General features: G+C 63.0%; 1 protein-coding gene across 4 annotated transcripts; it reads left to right on the top strand.

The window, feature by feature from the left end:
• Positions 1–897: 897 nt before the first annotated feature.
• Positions 898–23,868, top strand: SH2B2 (SH2B adaptor protein 2). 4 transcript variants are annotated; one of them, XM_027612900.1, is made up of 9 exons: positions 898–992; positions 12,688–13,448; positions 15,838–15,939; positions 17,606–17,697; positions 19,044–19,135; positions 19,258–19,419; positions 19,911–20,119; positions 22,613–22,784; positions 23,335–23,868. In XM_027612900.1, the coding sequence occupies exons 1-9, from the start codon at positions 950–952 to the stop codon at positions 23,676–23,678; spliced, it is 1,977 nt and encodes a 658-aa protein (XP_027468701.1). In that variant the 5' UTR covers positions 898–949; the 3' UTR covers positions 23,679–23,868. The 4 variants fall into 4 exon arrangements, with proteins under 4 accessions (XP_027468701.1, XP_027468700.1, XP_027468703.1 ...); XM_027612899.1 differs by having other exon boundaries at positions 900–992; positions 19,255–19,419; XM_027612902.1 differs by lacking the exon at positions 898–992 and adding an exon at positions 2,538–2,782 and having other exon boundaries at positions 19,255–19,419.

The raw sequence follows: 23,868 nt of genomic DNA, 5'->3' as shown, positions 1-23,868 counted from the left end.
GCCCATGCCCTGTGACTCCGGGGGAACAGGTAGCCCGTGGGTGCCTGCCGCGACACGCCTGGGAGCTGGGACTGGACCTTTCAGCTGCTCTGCTGATGTGAGGCATGACCCCCAGCACACGGGAGCTCTCTTCCTTTTCCCATCCCCCAGGAATTCCTTGAGTGGGTCCAGACCGTTGCTAGAACCCAAACCCACAATGTCTGAGTTCTCGAGCAGATAAGCAACCCGATCAAAAAGAGAAATCTATTCCTTAAAAAAAAAAAAAAAAAAAAATACCTATCAGGCGGCATTTGGATGTGTGATGCGTGTTGGAGTGTGATGTCAGCTCCTGGGGAATCCCTCCTTCCCTTTCTGGGTGCCCTGGAGCCATGCACTCTATGCCCCTTTCCCTTGGGTCCCTGCTTGCCAGGTACTGCAGAGCCCATGCCCACCAAGCCCCCTGAGTGTCGGATTTGCACTGAGCCACCGGTCAGCCCTAGCCCGGCTCCACTCATGTGGGTCTCTTCCCACCCAGACCGAGGGGCTCCCTCTTGGTTTGCGGTGGCTGGCGTCACCCCACTGGCCAGGTGGCCCCTGAAGCTGGCTCCACACCCAGCTCCCACCCCGCAGTGCACCAGGCCAGTGTCCCCCGTACTATCCCTGTCTCAGTTCTAGTCCTGAACACTCTAGAGCTTATACATCCAGAGGCGCCTCTTTGGAGTCCCATCCTCAGCACCCCTCACCATCTGCCCCATCAGGGACCCCGGATGAACCCATTCTCCCTGACTCTCGTCCCTGTCCCCGTGACAGAGCTGGTCTTGGCCAATCACCGGCACCCCCCACCCTCCACCACTTCCACATCTCCCACCAGTTCCTCCTTGTGGGTCGGAGTCACAAACAGCTGGCTCCTCCTCACTTCCTCCTCCCTGGGGATCAGAGCTATTGTCCTGCCCAGGACCCTCCCTGGCCAATGACAGCCCACCGGCAGAGCTCAACCCACTACCCAGAACCAGGTTAGTCCTGGGGGGGGGGGGGGGGCGGGGGGGCAGGCTCTCCCATCTCCCAGAAGGGTGGGGTCCACCGCCAGGCCACCCACACACACTCGCAGCTCTCCCAGCTTCTCATTGACCTCCTGGTTCCCAGCCAGCAGTAAAGGCCTCTGTGCAGCCCCAGTCGATAGCCGGTCCACGTCTAAGCTTTCATTGAGCGTCTGCTGGCCGAGTCCCGCTGGGAGGGCAGCTAGTGTGTGTGTGGAAGGGAAGAGACTAGGTACCAGGACCTCCGACGAGACCCGCCTTGCATCAGCACCCTGGAAGAGGGCAGCCCAGGGCTTGGGGGCAGGAAGCGAGGGCTCCAGGCCAGTCTCCATCTTTCACCAACCCACTGCTGCTCTCTAGGCCCACCCTTTCCATCTCCGAGACTGGGATAAAAACCCTTCTTTGCCTGTCCTGCCTCCTGGGAAATCAGAGGTGACAGGGCTTTGTGAAAGGTTAAAGGGCTCTCCACAAAGGTCGGTGATCACTCTGGGAGGAAGAGGGCAACAGATGGAGGCACTCTCAGCTAGCAGCTGCACAAGGCTTAGTAAGGGCAGGGAGAACTGATCTGATCACCTGTGGGGGCTGAGGGCTTGGGGCGGGAGGCAAGGGAGAGGGCGGGAGAAGGAGCTCCGGCGCCCTGCCCCCTCTCCCCAGGAGCAAGCAATAGGTCTGATGTCTGAGCTGCCCTCCCACTCCTCCCGGACCCCTTTTTGGCCTCCTGGAGGCCCCAGCTTGCCAGGGGTCAGTCCACAATTGCTCCGCAAAGACCAGCAGGAGTCTGTTTTCTCAGCCAGAGTGGTCTCTGCCCTAAGCTATGCCTTGGGTTTTGGGACTGCAGAACCCAGCGGTGGTGAAGAAGCCAGGGCTGTGTCTGCCCCCCATCAGCCCCGTTTGACCTCTGAAGATCTCTTCGGGTGGCGCCCGTTTCCGCAACACTGTGAAGGTGCATAGATGGAGCAGTGCTCGGGTCTTCCCGGCCCTGTAGCCCTTGGGCTATTTCCGGCAGGGGGAGCGCCGAAAGGAGAGGGCGTGTTGCTCGCCCTCGGGATTTATGAGAACCAGACGTCGACTTCCCCTGTTGCGACATCTGGGCCTCCTCGGGGCTCCCATTGTTCCCGCGGCGTAAGGTCCAGGACAGCGGCGGCCTCCTCCTGGCGCCCATCCCCAAGGGGCGCCCACGCCCCCCATACACCCCACTATTCGGGCCACCCACCCGGCCCCCACCCACCGCGCTCCCGGGACACGCTTCCGCGCACGGGGGACTCTCGCCCCAAAGGGGGCGGCTGCAGGCCAGCTCCTAACCCCCTGGCCCCAGGGCTCGGCCGCCGCAGCCGCAGCCCCAAGGAAGCTAGCTAGCACCAGCCGCGGGCGCGGTTCAGGCTCGGCCGAGGCCTGGGGGCGCGCCGGGGGCGGGGCAGGCGCGGCTCGAGGCGGGCGGGGGGCGGGGCCCGCGCCGGGGGCGGGGCCGAGGAGGCGCGCGCCGCGCGGGCGGGGGGCACGAGGGGGAGCGGGCGGGGCGCGCGCGGCGCGGGGCTGGGCTCGCAGCGCGCGGGGCTCGGCCGCCGGGACAGCCGAGCCGGGGCCGCGCAGGGCCCGCGAGGAGCGCACGAGCCTTCGAGGTTGCGGACGAGGGAAGGAGGAGCCGCAGCCAACGCCGGCGCCCGCCCGGAGGGAGCCCGAACCCGCCGCGGGCCATGAGCCGCCGGGCCGCGGTCGGGGCAGCGCTCCGCCGGCGCCCCGGCCCGCCCGATCACAGCTGAGCGCGTGTAGGTACGGTCTGCTTGTCCTCAGTTCCCTCGTCCATCTCCTCAGACCCGGGCAGTCCCTGAGGGCGTGCGTGTGTGTGCGCACGGCTGCCCCGGGAAGCGCGGCCGCACGCGCCCTGGTCCGCGCGTGTCGTCTTTGTGTGCGCGGGTGGGAGGGAGCGCGACGGAGGGGATGCGCCCCCGGCGGGGACCCACTCGCCGACACCCCCCCCCTTCCCGGCCGGGCGGGAGTAGCGGAAGGGGCCGAGCCGCCTCCGGAGCAGCTGCGCCCCCGCCCCCTCCTAGGGCCCAGGGCCCGCGGTGGGGCGAGCGCAGCGGGCCCCCTGGAGGAGGGGTCTCCGGCTGGGGAGCGTCGCGAGGGAGCCCGCGTCCCTTCCCTGGGCTGCGAGGGCGGGGGGCCGGGCCAACCTGGAAGGAGGGTGCGAGCCCCGGGAGCACCCTATCCAGTCCACAGTCGCCGGGCCGGCACGCCCTCCATTCGGCCCAGGCCGTCTTTCTCACGGTCACCAGTTCGGTCCGCCTACCCCGGGAGCTCTCCGACCGCCCTCGAGAGTGGGGAGGACCGCTGTGGGTGCCCGAGAGGCCGGCGCCTTTAAGAAGGGGCGGGTTCATGCCCTCCATTCAGGCCCTTCGGCCTCAGCCATTGATGAACCTGCGGGCCGCGCGCGGCCCGGAACCGCGCCAGCCCAGCCCGCCAAGGCCAGGCAGAGGCTGGGACCCGACCAAGCCCCCCCATCAGCCCACGAAGTGAGGTCTTCAGAGGCAGAAGTCTGCAGTGACTGGGGTGCCTTAGGATCCTCAGGGCGGATCGGACAGCCAGCCTCAGGAGTAACTGAACGTGGATAAGCCAGAATCGGTGTTCACACCGACTTGGTGCAGGGGAGAACCTCAGGGTTGGGAGTCAAGCCCGGGTTGAACCCTGCCTCTGCACTTTGAGCCTCCATCATGTACCTTGTAAAATGGAGATGGTGCTGCCTCCCTCCTAGCTGGGTGACCAGCAAGAGTTGTCCACTCCAACACAGGCCACTGATCATGGGGTGAGTGAGGGCAGGGGGAGGGAGGGGAGGTTTCCCTAAGAGGCTGTGGTTGCCTCTATGGGGGACGTGACCTGAGCCCCCCCTCCCCCAACTCTGTGGCTACTTTAAACAGATTTCTTCCTTCCTGGCCTCCCTGCTCCATCCAGGAGGCGATTGGTCACCTAGAACCTTACAGCCCTAGGAAATTTGGGAGAGGTGTGGCAGTAGGGGTCAGTGCTGTTAGGCTGGCATGAGTCAGGGCGTTTGTGGGGGTCTGGAAGGCAGAGTTTCTCACCAACTGCTCCCTTGTACTCCTCTCTCCCTCTAGAGGGCATGCATGATGGTGGGCAAGAGATTCTGAAGCAGGTTAGTTGAATGGTTCTAAGTAATCGAGGGTTTCTATATACACGCTTTTCCTCTTACCTGTTGTGGAAAATGTGTCTAAATTTTCTAAACCCTTCCTCCCTCCTTAGTGGGTCTCCTAGGGAGAATACACACACACACACAACCACAACAAAGAGTGGGCTTCCCCCAAGGCTGAGCATTTGGTTTTGAGTTGATGTGCCAAGTCTCATGTAATCTTCACATTAGCCCTGTGGGTTTGGTACTATTATTATCCCCATCTTACAGAGAAAGAAACAGATCAGGGAAGTGAAATGACTTAGGCCAGAGCCACTCAACCAACAAGCCAGGCCTCTAAGCCACTTGTCTCTGACAAGAGCCTGGTCGTGTACCTCTTGCACTGTGTACCTATCCTGGGTTGTGTGGAATTAGGGTTTTAGGTGCCATGGGTCTCCTGGCTGCTGTGCCCATGGGGTTCTTGGAGTCTGCCTCACTTCCTGCTCCTCATTGTCCACATGGGACCGAGGGGCGGCGGCAGCCTTGGAGCCTTGGGGAAGTTTCTCTTCCCCCCTCACCTGGTTAGGTCTGTTTTCAGACCTTCCTCTATCTAGAGGAGGTTGTAGCCCACACCTCTTTGGGCAAATCAAGGCAGGGTATCAGTGTGTAGGACTATAGCATCTTTTGACTCCTCTGGATGATGCAGGGTTTGGGCTCCATTCTCCAGATACTTCGGACCCTCTGTGGATAGGGCCCACCTGTGGGGTGGGTATAACACCTGCTGGGGGCTCATGGTCTGGTGCTATTGTAGAGGGGCAGGAGAGGGAGGGTGGAGGCGGGGACAGGACAGAGGGGGTGTTCCCAAGGCCTCCACCAGCTCAGGGGCCTGGCGGCTGTGGGGGCAGAGGAGTGGGAGCCGGTGGGGCAATGCCAGGCTGGGTGCTGAGACTCCGGGCAGAGAGTAAGCAGGGGTTGGAGGAAGAGAATGTAATAGAACTCGGAAGTGGTGAGTTTGAGGTGCCTGGAGATTAGCCAGGGTGGGAGCTCAGTTGTTCAGGGAAAGACCCAAGGAAGCTTTATAAGCACCTGTTAGTACCCAGAGGTCTGTGGTACTCAGAACTGGGGGGGGGGGGTATTGGAGGTCTCAGGAGTCACTGGTATGTGTGTCATGGAAAAGTCAGAAGGCAGACTGGTGGGCTGGGTAGTAGGAGTTGAGGGGGGTGTCTTACAGGTATCAGGGGCTGGGCCAGAGAGGTCTGGGAAGGGTATGAATCCAGGCCTAGGTGAGATCCAAGGCACTGGGAGAGACTTCAAGCTGGAGAGGGGGTGCCTCCGCTCTATACCCAGGGAGGGCAGGGCGAGTGCAGCTGGAGCCATCCCAGCCTGCACTCCACCGACAGCTGTCCAGGAACTGTCCAGCACCAGGTGCTCCTGAAGGAGAATGGGCTTCCCTCCTAAGCCCCCAGGCCCCAGCATAGCTCACTGTCCTGGGCCCCACTGCCTGCTCATCTGACTTCTATTTCCTCCAGGGCCCGGCTCTGGACTCCCCTGCCCTCCAGCCTGTCAGCATGCCCCTTCTCAGGGTGGGCATCTCCTTTCCTTTTCCTGAGGTGGGGCCTGGGTGCCCCCCCACCCGAATGCTCTCAGAGGAGAGCTCCCCAGGGACAGGGCCCTGTTTTGAGTAGCGCATACTGCAGAAAGGGACAGATGTGAACTCAGCTCCACCCTCCCCTCTCGCCCATTCTATGGTGCTGGACCCCCCCAGGATGTCTCCTGGCACACGGTGGGAACCCAGTGCAAATCCAGTGAATGATAGGTCAGTCACCGCCCTTGCCAGAACCCTCTTTACGCACTGTACAATGGGCAAATCCTCTCTTCCTGGCAGGGAAGATGTGAGAGAAGGGTCTGAAACAGGGACATAGCTCAACTGGGTGTGGGTTCTCGGAAAAGACCTTGGCCACAGTGTGGAGCCTGGATTTGTTGGGGGTTGGTGGGGACAGTGGGAAACAGGGAGGCCAGGGAGGAGCCATCTGCTCAGAGCAGTGAGAGGACAAGAGGAATGGAGGCAGAACATTGATGAAGTAGAAGTAAAGCTTTGATTTCTTAACCAATTACCTAAGGACTTTTTTTTTTTTTTTTAAGATTTTATCTGTGCGCAGTCTCTACACCCAACATGGGGCTCAGACTCACAACCCCAAGACCAATAGTTGCAGGCTCTTCTGACTGAGCCAGCCAGGCGCCCCGAGGTCTCAGGCTGTTAACCTTCTCCACCGTCCCACGTGTCAAATGACCAGATGTGCAGGTGGGGGCACAGGCAGGCAGTGGGGCCTCTGGGATGGGAGCAGCTGTGGGGCCCCCAAGGACCAGGGGTCTGCAGGTCCCAGAGCCAGCAGGGCTTGTCCAGATCGGAGGCATCCGTGAAAGCCCAGGGGCTCACCAGAAGGGCTTCCACCCTCCCTCAGTTGGCAAAGGCTGGCTGTGGGTGAAAGGCATGGGGGTTGGGGGCCTGAGCCCAGAGCTGCTCCAGCTCTTGACAGCCGCCTCCAAACGCTGCTCCTCAGCATGGGCCTTGGACCCATGAATCAGTCCGTGTGGGAGAGCAGGATGGTCCCCTTCCGTGCTACAGACACTGCTGCTCCAAAAAGCCCGGCCCACCTGAGCGCCCTTCCCCCCAACCCACTGCTACCCATACAGGGCAAGAGTCCCCAGGGCTCTTACTCTGCACCTGTCCCTGTCACTAGCCACAGCGCCCTCCTCCCACACCCACTCAGCAGCAAGGGCCCAGGAGGTTCAAGACTGTTAAGACCAGAAATGATGCCCACTTGGGCCTCCTCCGGGGTCATGGGGTGAGCACAGATATTCTGTGTGGGGGGCTTGGGGAATTCCAGCCACACCTCACTCACAGGAGGCCTCGGTTCAGAGCCTGCCCTGGGGGGACGCGCTGGGAGTGGCGGCGGGGGGGTGGCGGGTACTAGACTAGAGAGCCAACACCCAAGTACCCAACAGTGACACAGGGAATGTGTGCTGTATACTCTGTGTCTCCGTCCGCGGGGGAAACTCAGGCAGGCAGCCCATAGGCGGAAGGTAGTCCTGGAGGAAGGACTAGCCCAGATGTGCTCTGTGTCCTGTGGGGGCTGGAGGGGACCGCCCCACAGAGGACAGAAGGAGCGTTCGTGGTCAAGGGTGGGGTTGGGTTGGCCAGGCCAGGTCCATCCTGAGAAGCCTGGAGGACAGGACATTGGTGGGCATGGTTGAGACCGAGGGAGGCCTTGTCTTCTCTTCTTGTGTTGGGGGGCCCCGGGTAGAGACCACAGTTTCCCCATCATGAATGGTTCTTTGGGGGTCACTGCCCACCCCAGCGCAGAACAGAGCACCCTCAGTTCTGACCCTCATCACCCCTTTTGGCACTTGGCTGTCTGGGTGTTCCCCTGAGCACGGAGCTGAGCGAGGGAGCAGGAGAAGGGTCAAGGACCTTGGTGCTGGATGAGCTTACCCAGGGCTAGCCCCCCGGGACAGCTTTTTGGGGTGCTGAGTGGCTAGCTTGCCCTGCAGGGCCTCCTTCCCTTCCCTGGGGGCAGATCGTCTCCTGTGGTGGTAGATGCTCCAGCTGGCGTTCCCGCACACAAGGCCCTGAGGCCCCTGCAGGTTGTGGGCCAGGCTGGTGCCTCCTGCCCCCCAGGCCTGCCCACTGCGGGTTGGATCGCTGGGTCGTCGGCCCATTAGCGGGGGAGGCTAGGCTGCCTCATCAATATTTTAAGGAATGACCGGGCCGTGGGGTCCGGAACTGCGTGTGGCAGGGGCTGATGATTGGCCTTCTTTTTTGTGTTCCAGTTGTGACTGCTATTTTTACCACCGGAAGGCCAGCCGCCCCCTCTCCCAGGCCTCTAACCGGGTGTGTCGGGGGCGGGGGGGTCTTCCATCTGGGTTCCTGGCCGCGGGGTTAGGAGAATCCTCGGCTTGGAAAGGTGACAGGCAAGGACTTGATTAGGCTTCCCCCATCTCGCCTCCCGGACGCTCCCTCCCATCATGCGCCGGCCCTGGTGAAATGGGAACCAAAAAAAACAGGAGCCAGGCAGGCCAGCGGAGCCTCGAAACCGGCAGGGTGATGCATCAGGGGAGGGCGGTCTGTCCGGGTGGGCACCCTTTGTCTCCCGCCCCCGTCCTCACAGAAGAAGCCTGAAGATGAGAGACAACCCCTGCCCATTCCTGGTCCCAGGGAGGTGACAGTGGGGCCCCAGTCGTCAGCGTCCAAGGGCCATGACAGCCCCAGGCCTTGGAGGCCACTGCTCAGCACCCCATTTCACTGATGGGGAGCCAGGGCCTGGCCTGAGACGGCGAGCCCACTGTTGCCCAGTCCAGCGCCCGCCCGCACTGACTCAGCAGGTCTCTTCTGGCTCCCCGGGACCATAGGCGGAGGAACTGGGACCCTGCCCACAGAAGCAAGAGGGCCAAGGACCACTGGGGCCATGGGAGCTCAGGGAGGGAGGGCCAGTGCAGGGGGAAGGCTTCCTGGAAGAAAAGGTTTTACGCAGTCTAAATGCCAAGGAGAATTTGAGTAGTCGGTAGAGTGAGGACGGCCATCCAGGCAGGGGCAAAGACCCAGGGGGCTCCCCAAGGTGCCGCTGGAGGAGGGAGAGCCCAGGGCCAGCTGGATTCATCCACGAACCTTCCAGGCCAACCAGACGGCAGGGGCCGGGGTGAATTCGGCCACCCTGCTCCTGGTACCACTGGGATCCCCTCCCCACTGAGGTTCTGCTCTTCCCACATCTGGGTCTGGTCACCTGCAGAATGGGGGAGGGTCCTGTCTCATTAATTGGGTGACACACCGGCTGGTCCCTAGAGAGGGCTGGAAAAGCCTCCTGGCTTCACCACCCAGAGGTTGGCGGGGGGCGGAGGGGGGGGGGGTCCCGGCTCTGCCCGTGGCCACACGTGGATTATAACCGTGCACCATCTGCCTCCTGTGTTGTCCTTCCAGGGAGGGGTAGCCCTCCTCGCTATTTCAAAGTGAGGAAACAGGCTCAGAGGTGGGTGTTGTGGTTGGCGTCCCTCACCCAGAGGGTAGTGGGGCTGTCGGGCCTTGACCCCAGGTCAGCCAAGATCCCTGCACTTGGTCTCATCCCCAGTTTTGGCTCCAAGGGCAGTTGGGTTGGGGCTGAGCCCTCTTCTGTGGCCGGCAGCCTCCCCTTCACAGAAAGCCACGTCTGGGCCTCCATCTCCCCATGTGTAACTAGTGTGGGGCTCCCTGCTGGCCCTGCTGCTTGTAACTTTGACCTCTGGAGGCTCAACCCCTGTCCTTTCCATGTAGCCCCAGCCAGACCCAGGGGACACTGAGGGCTGCTGGCCTTCAGGCCTACTAGGTTCCTGGCCAGCCAGCAAGGGTGGGTAGGGGAGGTCAAGGCAGGCCTAACCTCCCAGTGCCTCCCAGGCCAGTCCCCACCCAGGGCATGGCCACAGCCACCATATCCGTGGCAGGTTCTCTGAGTCCCACCCCTGGCTCCAGTGAGGACTAGCTGGGACGCACGCTGTGAGAGCCTCCCCCCAGGGCCCTGTCTGTCCGCTCTGCTCCTTCATCCCGCAGGAAGAATGGGGAGGACCAGAGATTGATGTGCAAAGATGCCCGCTGGGACTGCTTTCCCCCCCCCCCACCCCGCCCCTCCTCCCAGCCCCACGTGGGGCAGATGGGTGTTCACACTGGGAGCTGGCTTCCCAGGCTGCTGTGTCACCCAGTCTGAGCCTCCTGGCAGAACGGGGAGGAAAGGCCACTGTGGGGAGCACAGCCCTGCTGGCTGAGTGGGTGGGCTTGGAGCACAGGAACAGAGCCTCACGGGCTTAGCTGCAGGGCTTTCTCCCCACTCCCACCCCCAAAATGTGCCCCTCAGCAAGTCAGGACAAGGCCTTGGCTCTCCACCTTCCCTAGAGGCCTCGGTGGTGGTGGTGGTGGCAGGTGCATTCCCACCTCCACCCTCATTCCTGGCATGTGCCTCGTGCCTGCCTTCTGCCCCCAACGAGTGTCTATACCAGATGGGGAGACAGACATGGGAACAGACAGCTGGAGCACCCGGTAATTGGCACCTTGCTAGAGGGGCTTCTGGGAGGGGACTGTTGGAGCTTGGAGGAGACACTCATGCCACATAGTGGGGGGAGGCAGGGGGGAGGTCAGGGAAGGCTTCCTGGAGGAAGTGGCCCCTGGATTCATTATTGAAGGATGAGTAGGAGTTAGCCAGATGAAGAAAGGAAGACGAGCAGGCCCCATTCTCCCCCAATCCCACCCACTATGTCCTGAAAGTCTGCCTCCCAGTTACTGTTCATCCCTGCGGTAAGGTCAGTCTTCGTCCGCTTCCCTCTTCACTGTCATAAAGGCCAACTCTGCGCCCCCCTTCTCCAGGAAACCTTCCTAACTCCCAGCTACCCTCTTTCTCAGGCCCGGATAGGAGTCTCTGAGCAGCCCTGACGGTTGGGAAAACTGTCCTCTGTGCTAACTAGCCTCATCAAGTGGCCCGTTTCCTCCCTGGGGCTGTCCTGTGGTTATTGACCGCCGGTCGATGGCCGAGGTCGCCCCGAGGTGAGCGGGAATTCCCACGGTGCCGTATGGCCCAGAGGCCCCACAGATGATCTCGTAGAAGTGGGGCAGCTATTTTTTACCAGGCATTTAATTACAGAGTTTGGATCCCAGAGGAGAGATGAGCTGGTGCTCCCAGGAGCTCTGAGGGAAGGGCCGTGCTGGGAAATGTGGGGGTCCTGGGAGGACAGGTGGAGGCATGACCTGTCTCAGTTCCCCTAACACCAGGCTGACCCCCTCAGACAGGGGCTCCCCAAGGCAGGGCAGGACCTCATCACCCCACTTCCTCCCCACTGGTAATTTTCACCCTAGTCTAGGGGCAGGGGTGGAATATATAAACACAGCGGGCTGGACCTGTGCCCCCAGGAGCGGTAGCCACCTTGGGGGACAAGGAGGCAAGGCCCCCAAATGCCTGCGCACACCAGTAGTTTGGCGAGCCAGAGTAATATAGGCTGGATGGGCCTGGGAACAGGAGCGAGCTGGAGGCCCTACCGCGGACCTCTTCAGGAAGGCCAGGTTTGGATGGGAGCTCGGAGGGAACAGCATTCCAGAAGGTGGGAAGAGTGCAGACCATGGGGACGGAAAGAGGTGAGAACGCAGTGCCTTCAGTGCCAGTATGAAAAACAGGTCCTACTTGATCCACCCTGGAAGGTGAGCCCCGGGGTTCTGGAGTCGGGGGGCGGATCCCAGGCCCGTCGCCAACGAGCTGCGTGTTCTCGGGCCCCATGTGAGGGCTTAGGCAGTGACAGCTGTGACGTGCCTGACACATCCATTTGTTCATTCAGTGTTTTATTATTATTTTTTAGTAATCTCTGTACCCAACATGGGGCTTGAACTCGCAACCCTGAGATCGAGAGTCGCACGCTCTACCGGCTGAGCCTGCCAGGCGCCCCCATTCATTCAGTGTTTCCCGTGCCTAGCATGTGCCCAGCACTGGGGACATAGCCACTTAAAACATTGCATTCTCAGGGGAAGGGTGTGATGGGGAGTGGGGGATAGGACAGCACAACCAAGCAAGGGAACAACTGGTATGTCAGATGGGAATAAGCACCACAGAAAAGTAAGCAAGCCGAGGGCATGCAGACAGCAGCGCTGGGTGGAACAGGAGCATTCCTTACTCTCAGTAGAGTGGGGGCCAGGGAAGGCTAGTGGACAGGATGGTAGATGAGCAAAAACCTGAAGGAGGTGAGGGAGTGTGGGGGAAAGAACGTTCCGGGCAAGTGCAAGAGAGAATTGCAGGTGCAAAGGCCCTGGGGCGGGCCCCAGCAGCAGCCAGAGCAGAGTGGGTGGGAAGAAGTGGCAAGAGATAGGCTCAGGGAGGTAAGTGGAGGCAGATCATGCGACAGCCTGGGGGTTATGGGTGGGACTTCTACTTTGAGTGGAATGGGCGCCAGTGCAGGATTATGAGCAAAGGAGGGACCTAATCTGTCTTGTTTGAGGAGTGATGACTCTGTTCCTAGGTGGAGAACCGACTGGGGCAGGGGGGTGGGAGGTGGGGTGGGGAATGAGTCGAAGTTCTGGGGGACCAGTGAAGAGGCTGCTAAAGTATGGCAGGGGAGAGAAGAGGTCATGTGAGCCCCTGGAGGGCAGGCCGAATGATGAGTGGAGGAAAGGTTGGGTTCTTGGCATATTTCAAAGGCAGAGCCAGGAGGAATGCACACTTCTTCCTGTCCACCCACCTTTGGGGGCCCTCAGAAGAGGTCAGCTTGGGAAGCTAGGTAACAGGAGGCTCATGGGGACCCCAAATCAAGGCACCTGGGACCGCAGCCTCCGCCAGCCCCAGAAATGACCTTGAGAATGCCCTTTCAAAAGTGTGACGGGGGGGGGGAGGGGACCCCCTCCTGCAGACGCTGCCGTCCTTCTCTGCTCTGAATGGCTGCATGATGTCGCCCCCCACCCCAACACACACACAGCCCCAGGGAGCCCCGGGGGAAGAGGGGCCGGGTGGGCGCTGAGGTCCCAGAGTCACCCCGCGCTCTTGTCGCCCACAGCCGCAGGGGGCTGCGATGGGACGGGAGCCATGAATGGTCCCGCCCCCGGCCCCGCCGCCGCCCCCGCCCCCGCCCCGGTCCCCGACTGGCGGCAGTTCTGCGAGCTGCACGCGCAGGCGGCCGCCGTGGACTTCGCGCACAAGTTCTGCCGCTTTCTGCGGGACAACCCGGCCTACGACACGCCCGACGCCGGGGCCTCCTTCTCCCGCCACTTCGCCGCCAACTTCCTGGACGTCTTCGGCGAGGAGGTGCGCCGCGTGCTGGTGGCCGGGCCCGCGCCGCGGGGGGCAGCTGAGCCCCCCGACGCCATGGAGCCGGAGCCGGCGGGGCCCGCGGCGATCAAGGCGGCCGCCTACGGCCACTCGCGGAGCTCGGAGGACGTGTCGACGCAGGCGGCGGCCAAGGCCCGCGTCCGCAAGGGCTTCTCGCTGCGCAACATGAGCCTGTGCGTGGTAGACGGTGTGCGCGACATGTGGCACCGGCGCGCCTCGCCCGAGCCCGACGCGGGCGCCGGCCCGCGGGCCGCCGAGCCCCCTGCCGAGCCGCGCGACAAGTGGACGCGGCGCCTGCGGCTGTCGCGGACGCTGGCGGCCAAGGTGGAGCTGGTGGACATCCAACGCGAGGGCGCGCTGCGCTTTATGGTGGCGGACGACGCGGCCGCGGGCCCGGGCGGCACGGCCCAATGGCAGAAGTGTCGGCTGCTCCTGCGCAGGGCGGTGGCCGGCGAGCGCTTCCGGCTCGAGTTCTTCGTGCCGCCCAAGGTGAGCGCCCGGCCCAGCGTGGGGGGCCGCTGAGGGTGCCAGGAGCTGGCTTCCGGGGCCACACCGCTCGGCGGCCTGCCCTCCTCCATCCTTCATCCGGGGCTCCTGGGTGGCTGGAGCCTCCCAAACAGGGAGGGCGCCTGAAGTGTGTTGGTTCCCGGTGCGGCTCCCAGGCTGCAGCCCAGTCCCTGGTGGGTGGCCCTTATCTGACCCAGGTTTTGAAAGCTAAGCTTCTAGCTGTCTCCAGCACTGCTGCTCGCCTAAGTGCACCATGCCCCCTCCCCAGCTTGGGGGCTCACCATCGGAGCCCTGGGGGTGGCTATGGGCCTCCTCCCGGGTGGCACACCCGCCCTATTGGGAAAGTGGGAATAATTGTAACAATAGTGCCCATTTTCTGAGGGCACACGGCATGCCGAGCCCTAAGCCTGGTGCATAATCTCATCCCCCCAGGCCCCCCACAGGGTGGGCATCATGATCCCCAGGTCACCAAAGAGAGAACAAAGGAATACTCAGAGAGGAGGTGTGGCCTGCCCAGAGTCACAGAGCTGGTGGGTGGCAGAGCCGGGCTAATTATACCCACCACCCTGGTGGTCCTGAGAATGGAGGAGCGTGGAGGTGGGAGCTACTTGTGTGCTGGGAGGTTCGGAAAGGTGGGAGGTTGTGCTGGTGCAGCAGTTGGCAGCACCCCAAGAACCACCCAGCCCTCCCTCTCCTCCACTCCAGGCCCTCCCTACTCCCCGGCACCTTTAGTCACCCTGAGCCTCTCGCCTCTCTCCATCTCCCAGGCTGTCAGACTCTGGGTGCACCTCCTTGCCTCTCTCTGCTGGAGGGGCAGGGTGTGGGCTCCCCAAGGCTGGGTGCCCACGAGCTGCATGGACTCTGGAGAGATGATTTCCCGGGGACACACTTATTGCCTTGAGTCATAGGACCCTGACTTCCCAAGGGGTTTTTGCCTGCCAGGCCCCCACCAACAGGCCCCTGAGAGAAACCCTAGACCACTAAGTCCAGCTCCACCTCTCATCAAGCAGAGACCAAGGCCCGGGGAGTGGGGCAGGCGGGGTGGGGCTGGCCCAGAGTTGCCCAAAGGGCAAGGACAGAGGCCCAGGGCTCAATGCCTCTGGGCCTGAGTGGCAGTTACAGCTGCCTGGCTGTAAATAGCGTCCGCTGCCCTTGGGGGAGGAGGTGCAGCAGCTGGGACCTCTCTTTTAAAAAGTCTCGCCCGTCCTACCATTCACCACTCGTGCCTCAGCTCTGGAGGGATGGCACCGCCTGCCGGCCCTGGCCAGGGAATGGGAAGGATGAAGTGTGGCTGGAGTGGGGTCAGAGGCCACTCACTGAGCTCGGACAGCCGCATCTCGAAGGCCGGGCGCAGGAATCGGCCCCTCCGGCCAGCGGGAGCCCAGCTAGAGCCCCCAGACCAGGCCCGCACCGCCCATCCGTGTCTGTTCTCCCTACTCCGGGACGCTGAGCCCCGGCCCCACTGGCCGGCAGGATGGCCTGCCCTGGCCCACCGAGGCCCTCAGTCCGTGCTCCAAGCCCAGCCCTGCCCCCACTGGCTGGCGGCCAGTGCTACCAGGAATTCCCATCAGCCTGCCCACCCAGCGTGCGGCCCTTCCCTTTTCCTCCAGAGAAAGTCCCTGTTCTGGAGCCCAAGCCCTGCCGGGAAGCTCAGTCTCAAGCCAGCCCTGGGGGGACTTTAGGGCCGTGGCCAGGAGCCCTGGAGCAGAGTGAGGAGGGCCTAGCACAGAGCGGCCCTCCCTGGGAGCCCTGACAGCTCACCTTGGTTAAACCCCACACTGGTCCCTTTTCTCCCCCCGGGGACACGGCCCTGCCCCTCTCCAGGAGTCCTGTTCTAAGTCAGGGACCCCAGAGCCATGCTCTGGAAAATCTGATCTAAAGGGGGAGGGCAGCAATTTTTTTTTTTTCCTCAAATGAACTAGGATGGACTAGAAATTCTCTCACTCCATCACATACAGGATAAACATTGTCTGGTGAGACATTTCAGGGACCTTCTTACCCAAGTACATATGTAGTGGGTCACGATGTCAAATCTATTGCTTACTATGGGTCGGGGTCAAAAATGTGAAGACTACAGACATGGTAGGTACACAGGGCAGGAGGGCAGCCCAGGTGGAGTTTTCCCCTCGGGCTCAGAGGTAGGAGACTCAGAATTGGGTCCCAGCTCTGTCTGTGACTTGCTGCGTGACTGTGTGGGGAGGTCCTGTTGTTTCCCAGAAACCCCCTCAACTTATGCACCTGTGAGCAAGAGCCAGGGCTGCCACGGTGCTCCAAGCTGAGGGCGGCTCTGACCTCTGAGGGGTGGGAGGGTGCAGAGGCTTTCAGAAGACCCTGGGTGACTCTCTCACTGACGCTTCCTCTGGCCTCCCAGGCCTCCAGGCCCAAGGTCAGCATCCCTCTCTCGGCCATCATCGAGGTCCGCACGACTATGCCCCTGGAGATGCCAGAAAAAGACAATACGTTTGTGCTCAAGGTGAGCCCCGCCCCCGGCCGCCCCAGGCCACCTCCGCCTTGGGCAGCACAGCCTGAGGCTACTGCAGTGGGAGAGAGGGTGCGGAGCCTGCTGCAGGGCCCCGGGAGGGAGCTCTGGTGGTGGGGGCCCAGGACCGGCCACAGATGCCTGGCACACAGCTAGGCCTTGAACCCGGGCCTGGGGCTATAGCACCGCGGGCTCTGGGTGTCACCCACCTTTTGGGGCCCCCCCGTTCCCATCTCCCCCTGCCCGTTGACGGTCCCCTGAGTTTCCCTTCCTTGCCTCCCTTCCCCAACTGGAACCAGCATATACCCACCCCACAGCCCGTAGCACCTATGCAAATGGCCCCGTCCCTGGGCACTGGGGCGTGGGGACCTGCCTGGTCCCACGGAGGGCACAGAGGCACCGAGGGTGGGCGGGGGAGGCACCCCGCTGGGTCTGGGGGCAGCTCTTCCTTTTCCCAGGCTCCGCCTCGCCAGGGTGGCCTGCTTGGGTTGCTGAGGACATGGCTCCAGGCTGCCAGGGCTGTGGCCCTGGGCCTCCTCGAAGCATTGGGTGTTTGTGAAGCCAAGGCCCCAAGGAGGCCTGGTTCCACCACCACCCCACCCCCAAAGAGGCGTGAAGCCCCCACCCTCCCTCTTCAGGCTCTTCGTTGGGTTTATGTTTTACTCATCCTTGTTTATTTAGCCACGAAACTCCCTTATTCATTTAGCAAACATTTGCCAACCTCGTACCCTGAGTCACCCCAGGCCCCCGGGGGCTGAGGACATAGTCCCTCCCTGCCTGGCTTTCTTGTATGCTGGGTGAGGCAGGCCCAGAGCCTCGCTCCCGACAGCCGGCTGGCCACCGTGCTGCCCACGGTACCCAGGAGCCCCGAGGCAGAGGGGCTCACCTGCCAGCCCCACTCTGGGCCTCAGTTTCCCCATCTAGTCAGACAGGGGTGGAAGGTGGTCTCTGAGGCCCCTCCCAGCTCTGAGCTGCTGGGAGGCAGCAACTGCATTTTCACCAGGAGACACACCCGAAGCTGAGAGCCCGGGGCCTTGGCATCACGGAGATCTGGGTTCAGGTCCCAGCGCTGCCCCTGAGTGCGGGTGTGAGCGAGTCACCCGACCTCTCTGACCCTCAGTCTTCTCCTCCGTAAAGTGGGGAAAACCTACCACCTCCTTCACAGGGCTGTTGGGAAGAGGTCATCAGATATGGGCAGGGTGACGCTCTGGGCACTGCCTCTCCCAGTGGCATGGGGCATAGAGGTAGAGTTCTAGGCACTAAGGTGTGGGAGCCCCTCAGCTCCGTGTGCTAGGCCAGCTGGCCCTTCTTGGACTTGAGGGTTGTGATGCTCTTTCACCCCATCTCCGGGGTGCCAGGTCAGCGTGGCTTGCTCAGAGGTTGCATCTCCAGGGCCCGAGGACCTGAGCTCCGTGGGGCTGGATATCATCCCCAGCGATCCCCACTGCTGGGCCCAGGAGGGAGGGCCTGCTGAAAGTGCGGCCAAGGCTCTGTCCTAGGGACTCTGGCCTGGGCTTGGGGTGGTGCCCGACGGTGACCACACTGTCTTCCCTGCTGCCCACACCAGTGAGCCCCCATGGCGGAGGGGTGGGATGAGCCATTTGCCCTGGAGTCTGCAGCCCTGCACTGAGGGCTGGACTCCCGGCCACCCCCTCCCCAGGTCGAGAACGGAGCTGAGTATATCCTGGAGACCATTGACTCACTGCAGAAGCACTCATGGGTGGCTGATATCCAGGGCTGCGTGGACCCCGGGTGAGTGCCCAGGTGGCCCCAGGTTGGGTGGATGAGGTGGGGGCCCGGCTGGGTAGTGCTCCATGGTCCCCCCCCCCAACTTACAGGGTGAGGTTTCTGGTGAGGGAGGGAGCTGAGCTTGGGAGATGGGTTTTCTCACGGCAGTCCTGGCCAGGCTCATTCGGACCCCCAGCCCCAATAGGCTCTTGGGGGCCTGCTCCACAGGGCCAGGGCCTAGGGAGCTGGAAGAAAGTCGGACTGGGACTTGTCCTTACTCCAGGGGAATCTGAGAGCACTAGGAAATGGGCAGTGGCGGGGCGAGCGCAAAGGGCCAGAGGTGGCAGAACAGAGGCAAGGCCCCGAATCCGGCCCTGGGGCTCAGAGAAGGTATACTGGTAGAAGTACTCCTCTCCTCCTCCGAGACTTAAAGGAAGAGCGGGCCTGAGCCAGGCAGAGGGGACTGCCCAGCCAAAGATGGGAGGGGCGCAGGGGCCTGGGACTTGCAGGGGATGTCCAGGCCTTTGGTCGGCCAGGCGTAGAGCTGAAGCGGGAGGCTGTGATGAGAGCCTAGGAAGCTGGTAGGTCGGAGGCAATGGGGAGCTATGGCTAGTAATAAGCAGAGGGCAGTACCGGGCAGCTGTGTGAGGAGGAGCAGCGGGGACCCTGGCTTCATGATCCAGGAGCGATCCCGAGGCCGGGAGTAGGAGGGGCAGGCGGGCCAACAGCCGAGCATTTGGCTCTTCTGGCTAATGGGGTGAGCCAGGCCCCGGGGGGAGGGGCTGCTGCTTTCTAATTAACAGCTTCATTTGAGGAAGCGCAATTAAAGGCCTGAGTGCCTTCCAGGCCCCCCTTCCCTGCCCCATCCCCCCAATGGCTGTGCTCCGTCCTCTGTCACCGCCCCCCAGCCATCTACTGTGCAAATTCTTCCCCCAGCCCCTGTTGAAGGTGAACCTCACTTTGCAGTCTTTTGGAACTGGCTGGGTCCCAGACACCTCATGTCGCAGGCAGGGAGGCAAAGGCCGTGGCAGGGGAGGGAGCTGCCCTGCCATCATTTCAGGGACCCCCCCCCCGGGGTCCCAGGAGGAGGGCAGCCCCTCGTGGGTCAGCGGGAAGGGCTCATGTGGCCTCAAGGAGGACTGCACCCACTCGGAGACCTCTCCTTATGGCCCAGGCATGTCCCTGGTGGCCACAGAGCAAGCTGATGGCTTGGGACGGAGGGACATGGAGGCAGAGGGACCCAGACGAGCAGGAGAGGGCTGCTGCTGGCCATGGGGACTGTCAGCCGTCTCATTGGGGTTCCGCGAGCAGCCCGTGCTCGGGGTCTGAGTCCCATGGTGGGACACGGTTGTGCCTTCCTGCCTTCGCAGGGACAGTGAGGAAGACGCCGAGCTGTCCTGCACCCGGGGAGGCTGCCTGGCCAGCCGAGTGGCCTCCTGCAGCTGTGAGCTGCTGACAGACGGTAGGTGGGGGCGGGGCTGGCCAGGGGGAGCGGAGGGCAGGGTTAGCGGGGGTGCTGGTGCCCGGATGGCCCAACAGACCCATGCGCTTCCCCACCCCCCACCCCCGCCTCTTCTCCAGCAGCGGACCTGCCCCGGCCCCCAGAGACAACAGCAGCCGTGGTGACAGCGCCACACAGCAGAGCCCGCGATGGCGTTGGGGAGTCCCTGGTCCATGTCCCGCTGGAGACCTTCCTGGAGACACTGGAGTCCTCGGGTGGCGGCGGCAGGGACAGCAATAATACAGGTGTGTGCACAGTCTTCTCTCCCTGGGCCTCCTTCCTGCCCCCCCACCCCTCCCCCAGGCCACGGGGGCCCTCCTGAGCCCCAGAAGCCAAGTGATGTTCCATCCCAACGGGAACACTGCATGGCAGCTCAGTGGTTCTGGCTTTTGTGAGCGAGTCCGGGAAGGTGATCCCTCCCACAGGCCCTCGAGTCCATGGAAAAGGAAGGGGTGGAGTGTCAAGGGTTGGAACCAGGGGTTGGGGACAAGGAGACTTGACTTGTTCCCCGGTTTCCTGCTGACTTATAGAGTGACTCCGGGACAGTCGGTCTTCCTGTGCCTCAGTTTACCTGATACACTGAACTCTAGTGAGTTGGGTTGGTTCCCTGACTCCTTCTAAGAATATTCAAACAGCATTTTATGCAAATACCCAAGAAGCTGTGGCATCTCTTCTCTCGTTTACTCACCCCTTCCGCTCCCTGCCCCACGCCCCTCACACTGCCCTCCCTCTCCAGGGGAGGAGGGAGCGGAGCTGGAGCCGGAGGCTGAGCCTGAGCTGGAGCTCTCGGACTACCCCTGGTTCCACGGGACGTTGTCACGGGTGAGGGCAGCTCAGCTGGTGCTAGCAGGCGGGCCCCGGAGCCACGGCCTCTTCGTGATCCGCCAGAGTGAGACTCGGCCTGGGGAGTACGTGCTGACCTTCAACTTCCAGGGCAAGGCCAAGGCAAGTCAGCCGGGGCGTTGACGGGGTGGGGGAGGCGGCAGTGGGGGGGAGGCGGGGCACACGGGGGCAGTGTGGCCAGCCCCGAGGGACCGATAATGAGGTGGTCCTGGTCCTGAGGTTGCACCTGTGCTCCAGGGGCAGGCACGACTTCCCACGGGCGTGCCCTCACCCCACCTGCATCCCCCCACACACCTCCCTGAGGGGTGTAGTCAGCCCCAGATGTGGCTTCTTAATTATCCAGATGGGGAAGTCACCCGCTGGTGGCTGAGCCCACAGGAAGCCAGGCCCTTCTGAGGGTTTCACTTTGACCCTATGCATTGGGGATCGCTTAACCACTAAGGCTTCTGAGGGTCTCCGCCCACAGCCACGCTGGTGCAGGGCCAAGGTCAACCAAGGCCCTCCTGCCCCACCCACATGCAGCTAGCCTGTCTCCTTCCCTGCTCAGGTCAGTTCGCCAACCCCTCCGGAGCCCCAGCTCTGAGCTAGGCCCATGGCAGCCCCAGGGTCACAGAACCACACACAGGCGGGCCTCAAGAGCTGGGCAGGAGAGGAGGAAGCAGACTGGCCCACAGGGCCGCCAGGCAGGGTCTGCAGGGGAAGGGGTTCTCCTGAGCCCACCAGCCAGAATAAGGGGTCAGTGACCTGAGGTGTGCAGTGGATGGAGAATCCTCGAGGTGAAGAAGGGAGATCCAGACAGGGCACAGCAAGGGGGTAGCAGTTGTGCCCAGATGGGGGGCTCTCGAGGAAGGACACCGTGTGCTAATAACAATAAGGTGCAAAGGAAAATGTGACAGAAAAGTTAATGATGTTGGGGTGGGGGGGGTTGTGGTTACAATGAGACCAGAATGGGCGGGAACCTCAACCCCGCTCCCCGCACCATCCCAAATTTCCGATAAGGCAACAGACCCGGCCCCGGCTCCTCCCAGGACACCGTTACGGTCCGTCCCTGCTGGAGGAGGGGGCACCCCAGGACTCCTGCTCCAGCCCTGCTCTGGTGGTCAGTGTCCCAACCCCCGGCTGGCCTGGCACAGGCCCTCCCCTGGCTCCCTGGGCATCTCTCCTTGGCAGCGGTGGCCCCAGCATGGAAGAGGCAGCACCTCCCCCGGGGTACGTCCTTGGAAAGCAGCTGCCCTTACCAGTTCCTCTGGCAACGGGGCGCGTAGCGCTGTCCCTGGCAGCCCGAAGTTTCCTTCTGGGGCAGCATCGCCTCATGTGGCCTCCCGGGAGCGCCTGGATCTGACTCGTGCCCAGCCCTCTCTGGGGGTATGGTGGGGTGGGGGAGTGGGGGATGGTGAAGCAGGGTGGGAGGCTCCTCTCCTTCCTAGGGCATGACCCAGCCTTGAACTCACCCCAGCTGCGGCCCTCTCAGAGCTGGGTGACTATCCAGGGTTTGACAAGTTAGTCGTGGGATAGAGCAGGACCTCCAGCCTACTGCGTGCACACCCCCTAGGCAGCTCTTTTCACCTTCGGATAATAAAAGTCCGGAAGGTTTTCCTGAAAATTGAGTTGCACCTTCCCCCTGAGCCCCAAGTCTGCCTAGGCCTATGCCCTCAAAGGCCCTACCCAGACTTGATGCTGTGGTAGGACCCCACTAGGCTGTTCCTCTCCAGTTGAGCCCCTGCCCTGGGCTGCCGGGAATGCTCCCTGGGTTCGCCACACTGTTCTGGCACTTTCTGGCCCTGCTGAGCGGCAGAACTCACTCATGGGACTACCTTCCACCCCCAGGGCTTCTCTGTCCTTTATGCAGGGGGCCAGGCCAGCTTCCCCCCAGAGACAGCTACTCTTCCTCCTGCAGGACACACATTGAGCAAAACAGGGCTGAAGCCAGAGACCTGTGGCTCACCACAAGAGACCACAGGCTTGTGGCTCCTCTCCCTGTGGCACTTGTCACATGCGGGCCCTGGAGACCCCCGGAGGAACCAGCTCTGTTCCCTGTGCTCCAGGTGCTCCCACTGCAGCACCATTAAGAAGGACATGTGGTCACTCCTCCCCAGCTAGACTCAGGGTCTTTTCTGCACCACCACCACCCCCCGCCGGACCCCGGGCTTTGGCTCTGCAGCAACAGCAGGCCGACTCCTAGCCTGCCAGGCTGGCAGAATCACACAAATGAGTTTTCTTCCTAGCTCTGTGACTGTGGGTGACTCCCTCCCTCCCTATGCCTCCGTTTCCCCATCGCTAACATGGGGACTACAATCTCTACCTTCTGGGGCTATTGGAGACCAGAGATGGGGGTGCAAAGGGCATGATGCGTGCGCTCCTAGCATGGGGACTAAATGCACGGCTCCCTTCAGTCCCCAGCCTGGCTGTTACCCTCCTTCCCCATCCTCACTACCGGAGTGACCCCCTAAGAGGCGGCTCAGTGTGTGAGGTGCCCCCGCTCTGACACAGCCCCATATGGTCTCTGTGAGACTTGGTAATGACCCTCAAAGGCGTTTGCAAAGCAGTTGGCTAGCCCAGGCCCCCACCACTGACCACACCCTCCTGTGCCCACAGCACCTGCGCCTGTCCTTGAATAGCCACGGGCAGTGCCACGTACAGCACCTGTGGTTCCAGTCCGTGCTTGACATGCTGCGCCACTTCCACACCCACCCGATCCCACTGGAGTCCGGCGGCTCTGCAGATATCACCCTCCGCAGCTATGTGCGGGCCCAGGGCCCCGCACCCGGTAAGATTTCTCCCAGTTGGCCTATGTGATGGCTCAAGCGGACAGGTGGGCCGTAGGGGGAGGGCGTCACCCACAGGCTGCTGCCCAGCACCGCTAGCCGCCGCCCCCCCCCCCCCGCCTCCCCCGTGGGATGAACACCAGGTCTTGGGCAGTTGTAAGCAATCCGGGCCATCAGGGTTGGAGGGAGGGGGGCAGCGCAGGGACCAGGTCCGGGTCCTGAGTGACTGGGGGCAGGCGGAAGGTGGTCGCTCAGAGGCAGCGCTGAGGGATTCCCTAGACCCCTGCAAAGCTGGGGCTCAGCGCAGAGCTGCTGAAGGAAGTGCTGGGGGGCGGGGAAGGGTGTCGGGCACATGTGGGTCTGTGTGTGCCCTGTCGCCCGTCCCCGTGACATTAGGTATCCGGCGGGGGGAGGGGGGGGGCTGGAACCAGGAGAGCCAGGCCACCCCGTTCCTGAGGGTCTGCGCGTCCGCGTGTGACGCGCCGGGGCTGGGGACAGCGGGGGCGACGGTGCCCGGCTGGGCCCTGACGCGCCCGCGCTCTCCCGCCGCAGCCCCGGGGCCCTCGGCCAGCGCCGCGCCCGCGCCCCCCGCCTGCTGGAGCGAGCCGGCCGGCCAGCACTACTTCTCCAGCCTGGCCGCGGCCGCCTGCCCGCCCGCCTCGCCCTCGGAGGCGGGCGGCGCCTCGTCCTCGTCCGCCTCGTCGTCCTCGGCCGCGTCCGCGCCGGCCGCCCCGCGCCCCGCCGACGGCCCGCTGAGCGCGCGCAGCCGCAGCAACAGCGCCGAGCGCCTCCTGGAGGCGGGGGGCGGCGGCGCCGACGAGCCCCCGGAGGCCGCGCCGGGCGAAGGAGCGCGGGGCCACACGCGCGCCGTCGAGAACCAGTATTCCTTCTACTAGCCCCGCACGGCGGCGCCAAGGGCCTGGGGCCGCCTGGCCCCGCCGCCCGCCGTGCGGTCGCCCCCCCGCCCCAACCCGTGCCCGTCCATCCGGCCGTCCAGCGGACCCGGCCGGCCCCAGCCCGGCGCTGGGTGGGAAAAGCGAAGCTCTTCAGTGAAGACATAAATGTTATTAAAGAGCCTGTTTTAGG

The sequence above is a fragment of the Zalophus californianus genome, chromosome 10, assembly GCF_009762305.2.
Source record: "Zalophus californianus isolate mZalCal1 chromosome 10, mZalCal1.pri.v2, whole genome shotgun sequence".
Classification (NCBI taxonomy): domain Eukaryota; kingdom Metazoa; phylum Chordata; class Mammalia; order Carnivora; family Otariidae; genus Zalophus; species Zalophus californianus.
This window is presented reverse-complemented; position numbering and strand designations above follow the sequence as displayed.

Coding starts and splice junctions, on each gene's coding strand:
- SH2B2 (XM_027612899.1), top strand. CDS start 950: ATGACAGCCCACCGGCAGAGCTCAACCCACTACCCAGAACCAG. Junction 13,449..15,837: donor AGTTCTTCGTGCCGCCCAAG/GTGAGCGCCCGG, acceptor CTGGCCTCCCAG/GCCTCCAGGCCCAAGGTCAG. Junction 22,785..23,334: donor GGCCCAGGGCCCCGCACCCG/GTAAGATTTCTC, acceptor CTCCCGCCGCAG/CCCCGGGGCCCTCGGCCAGC.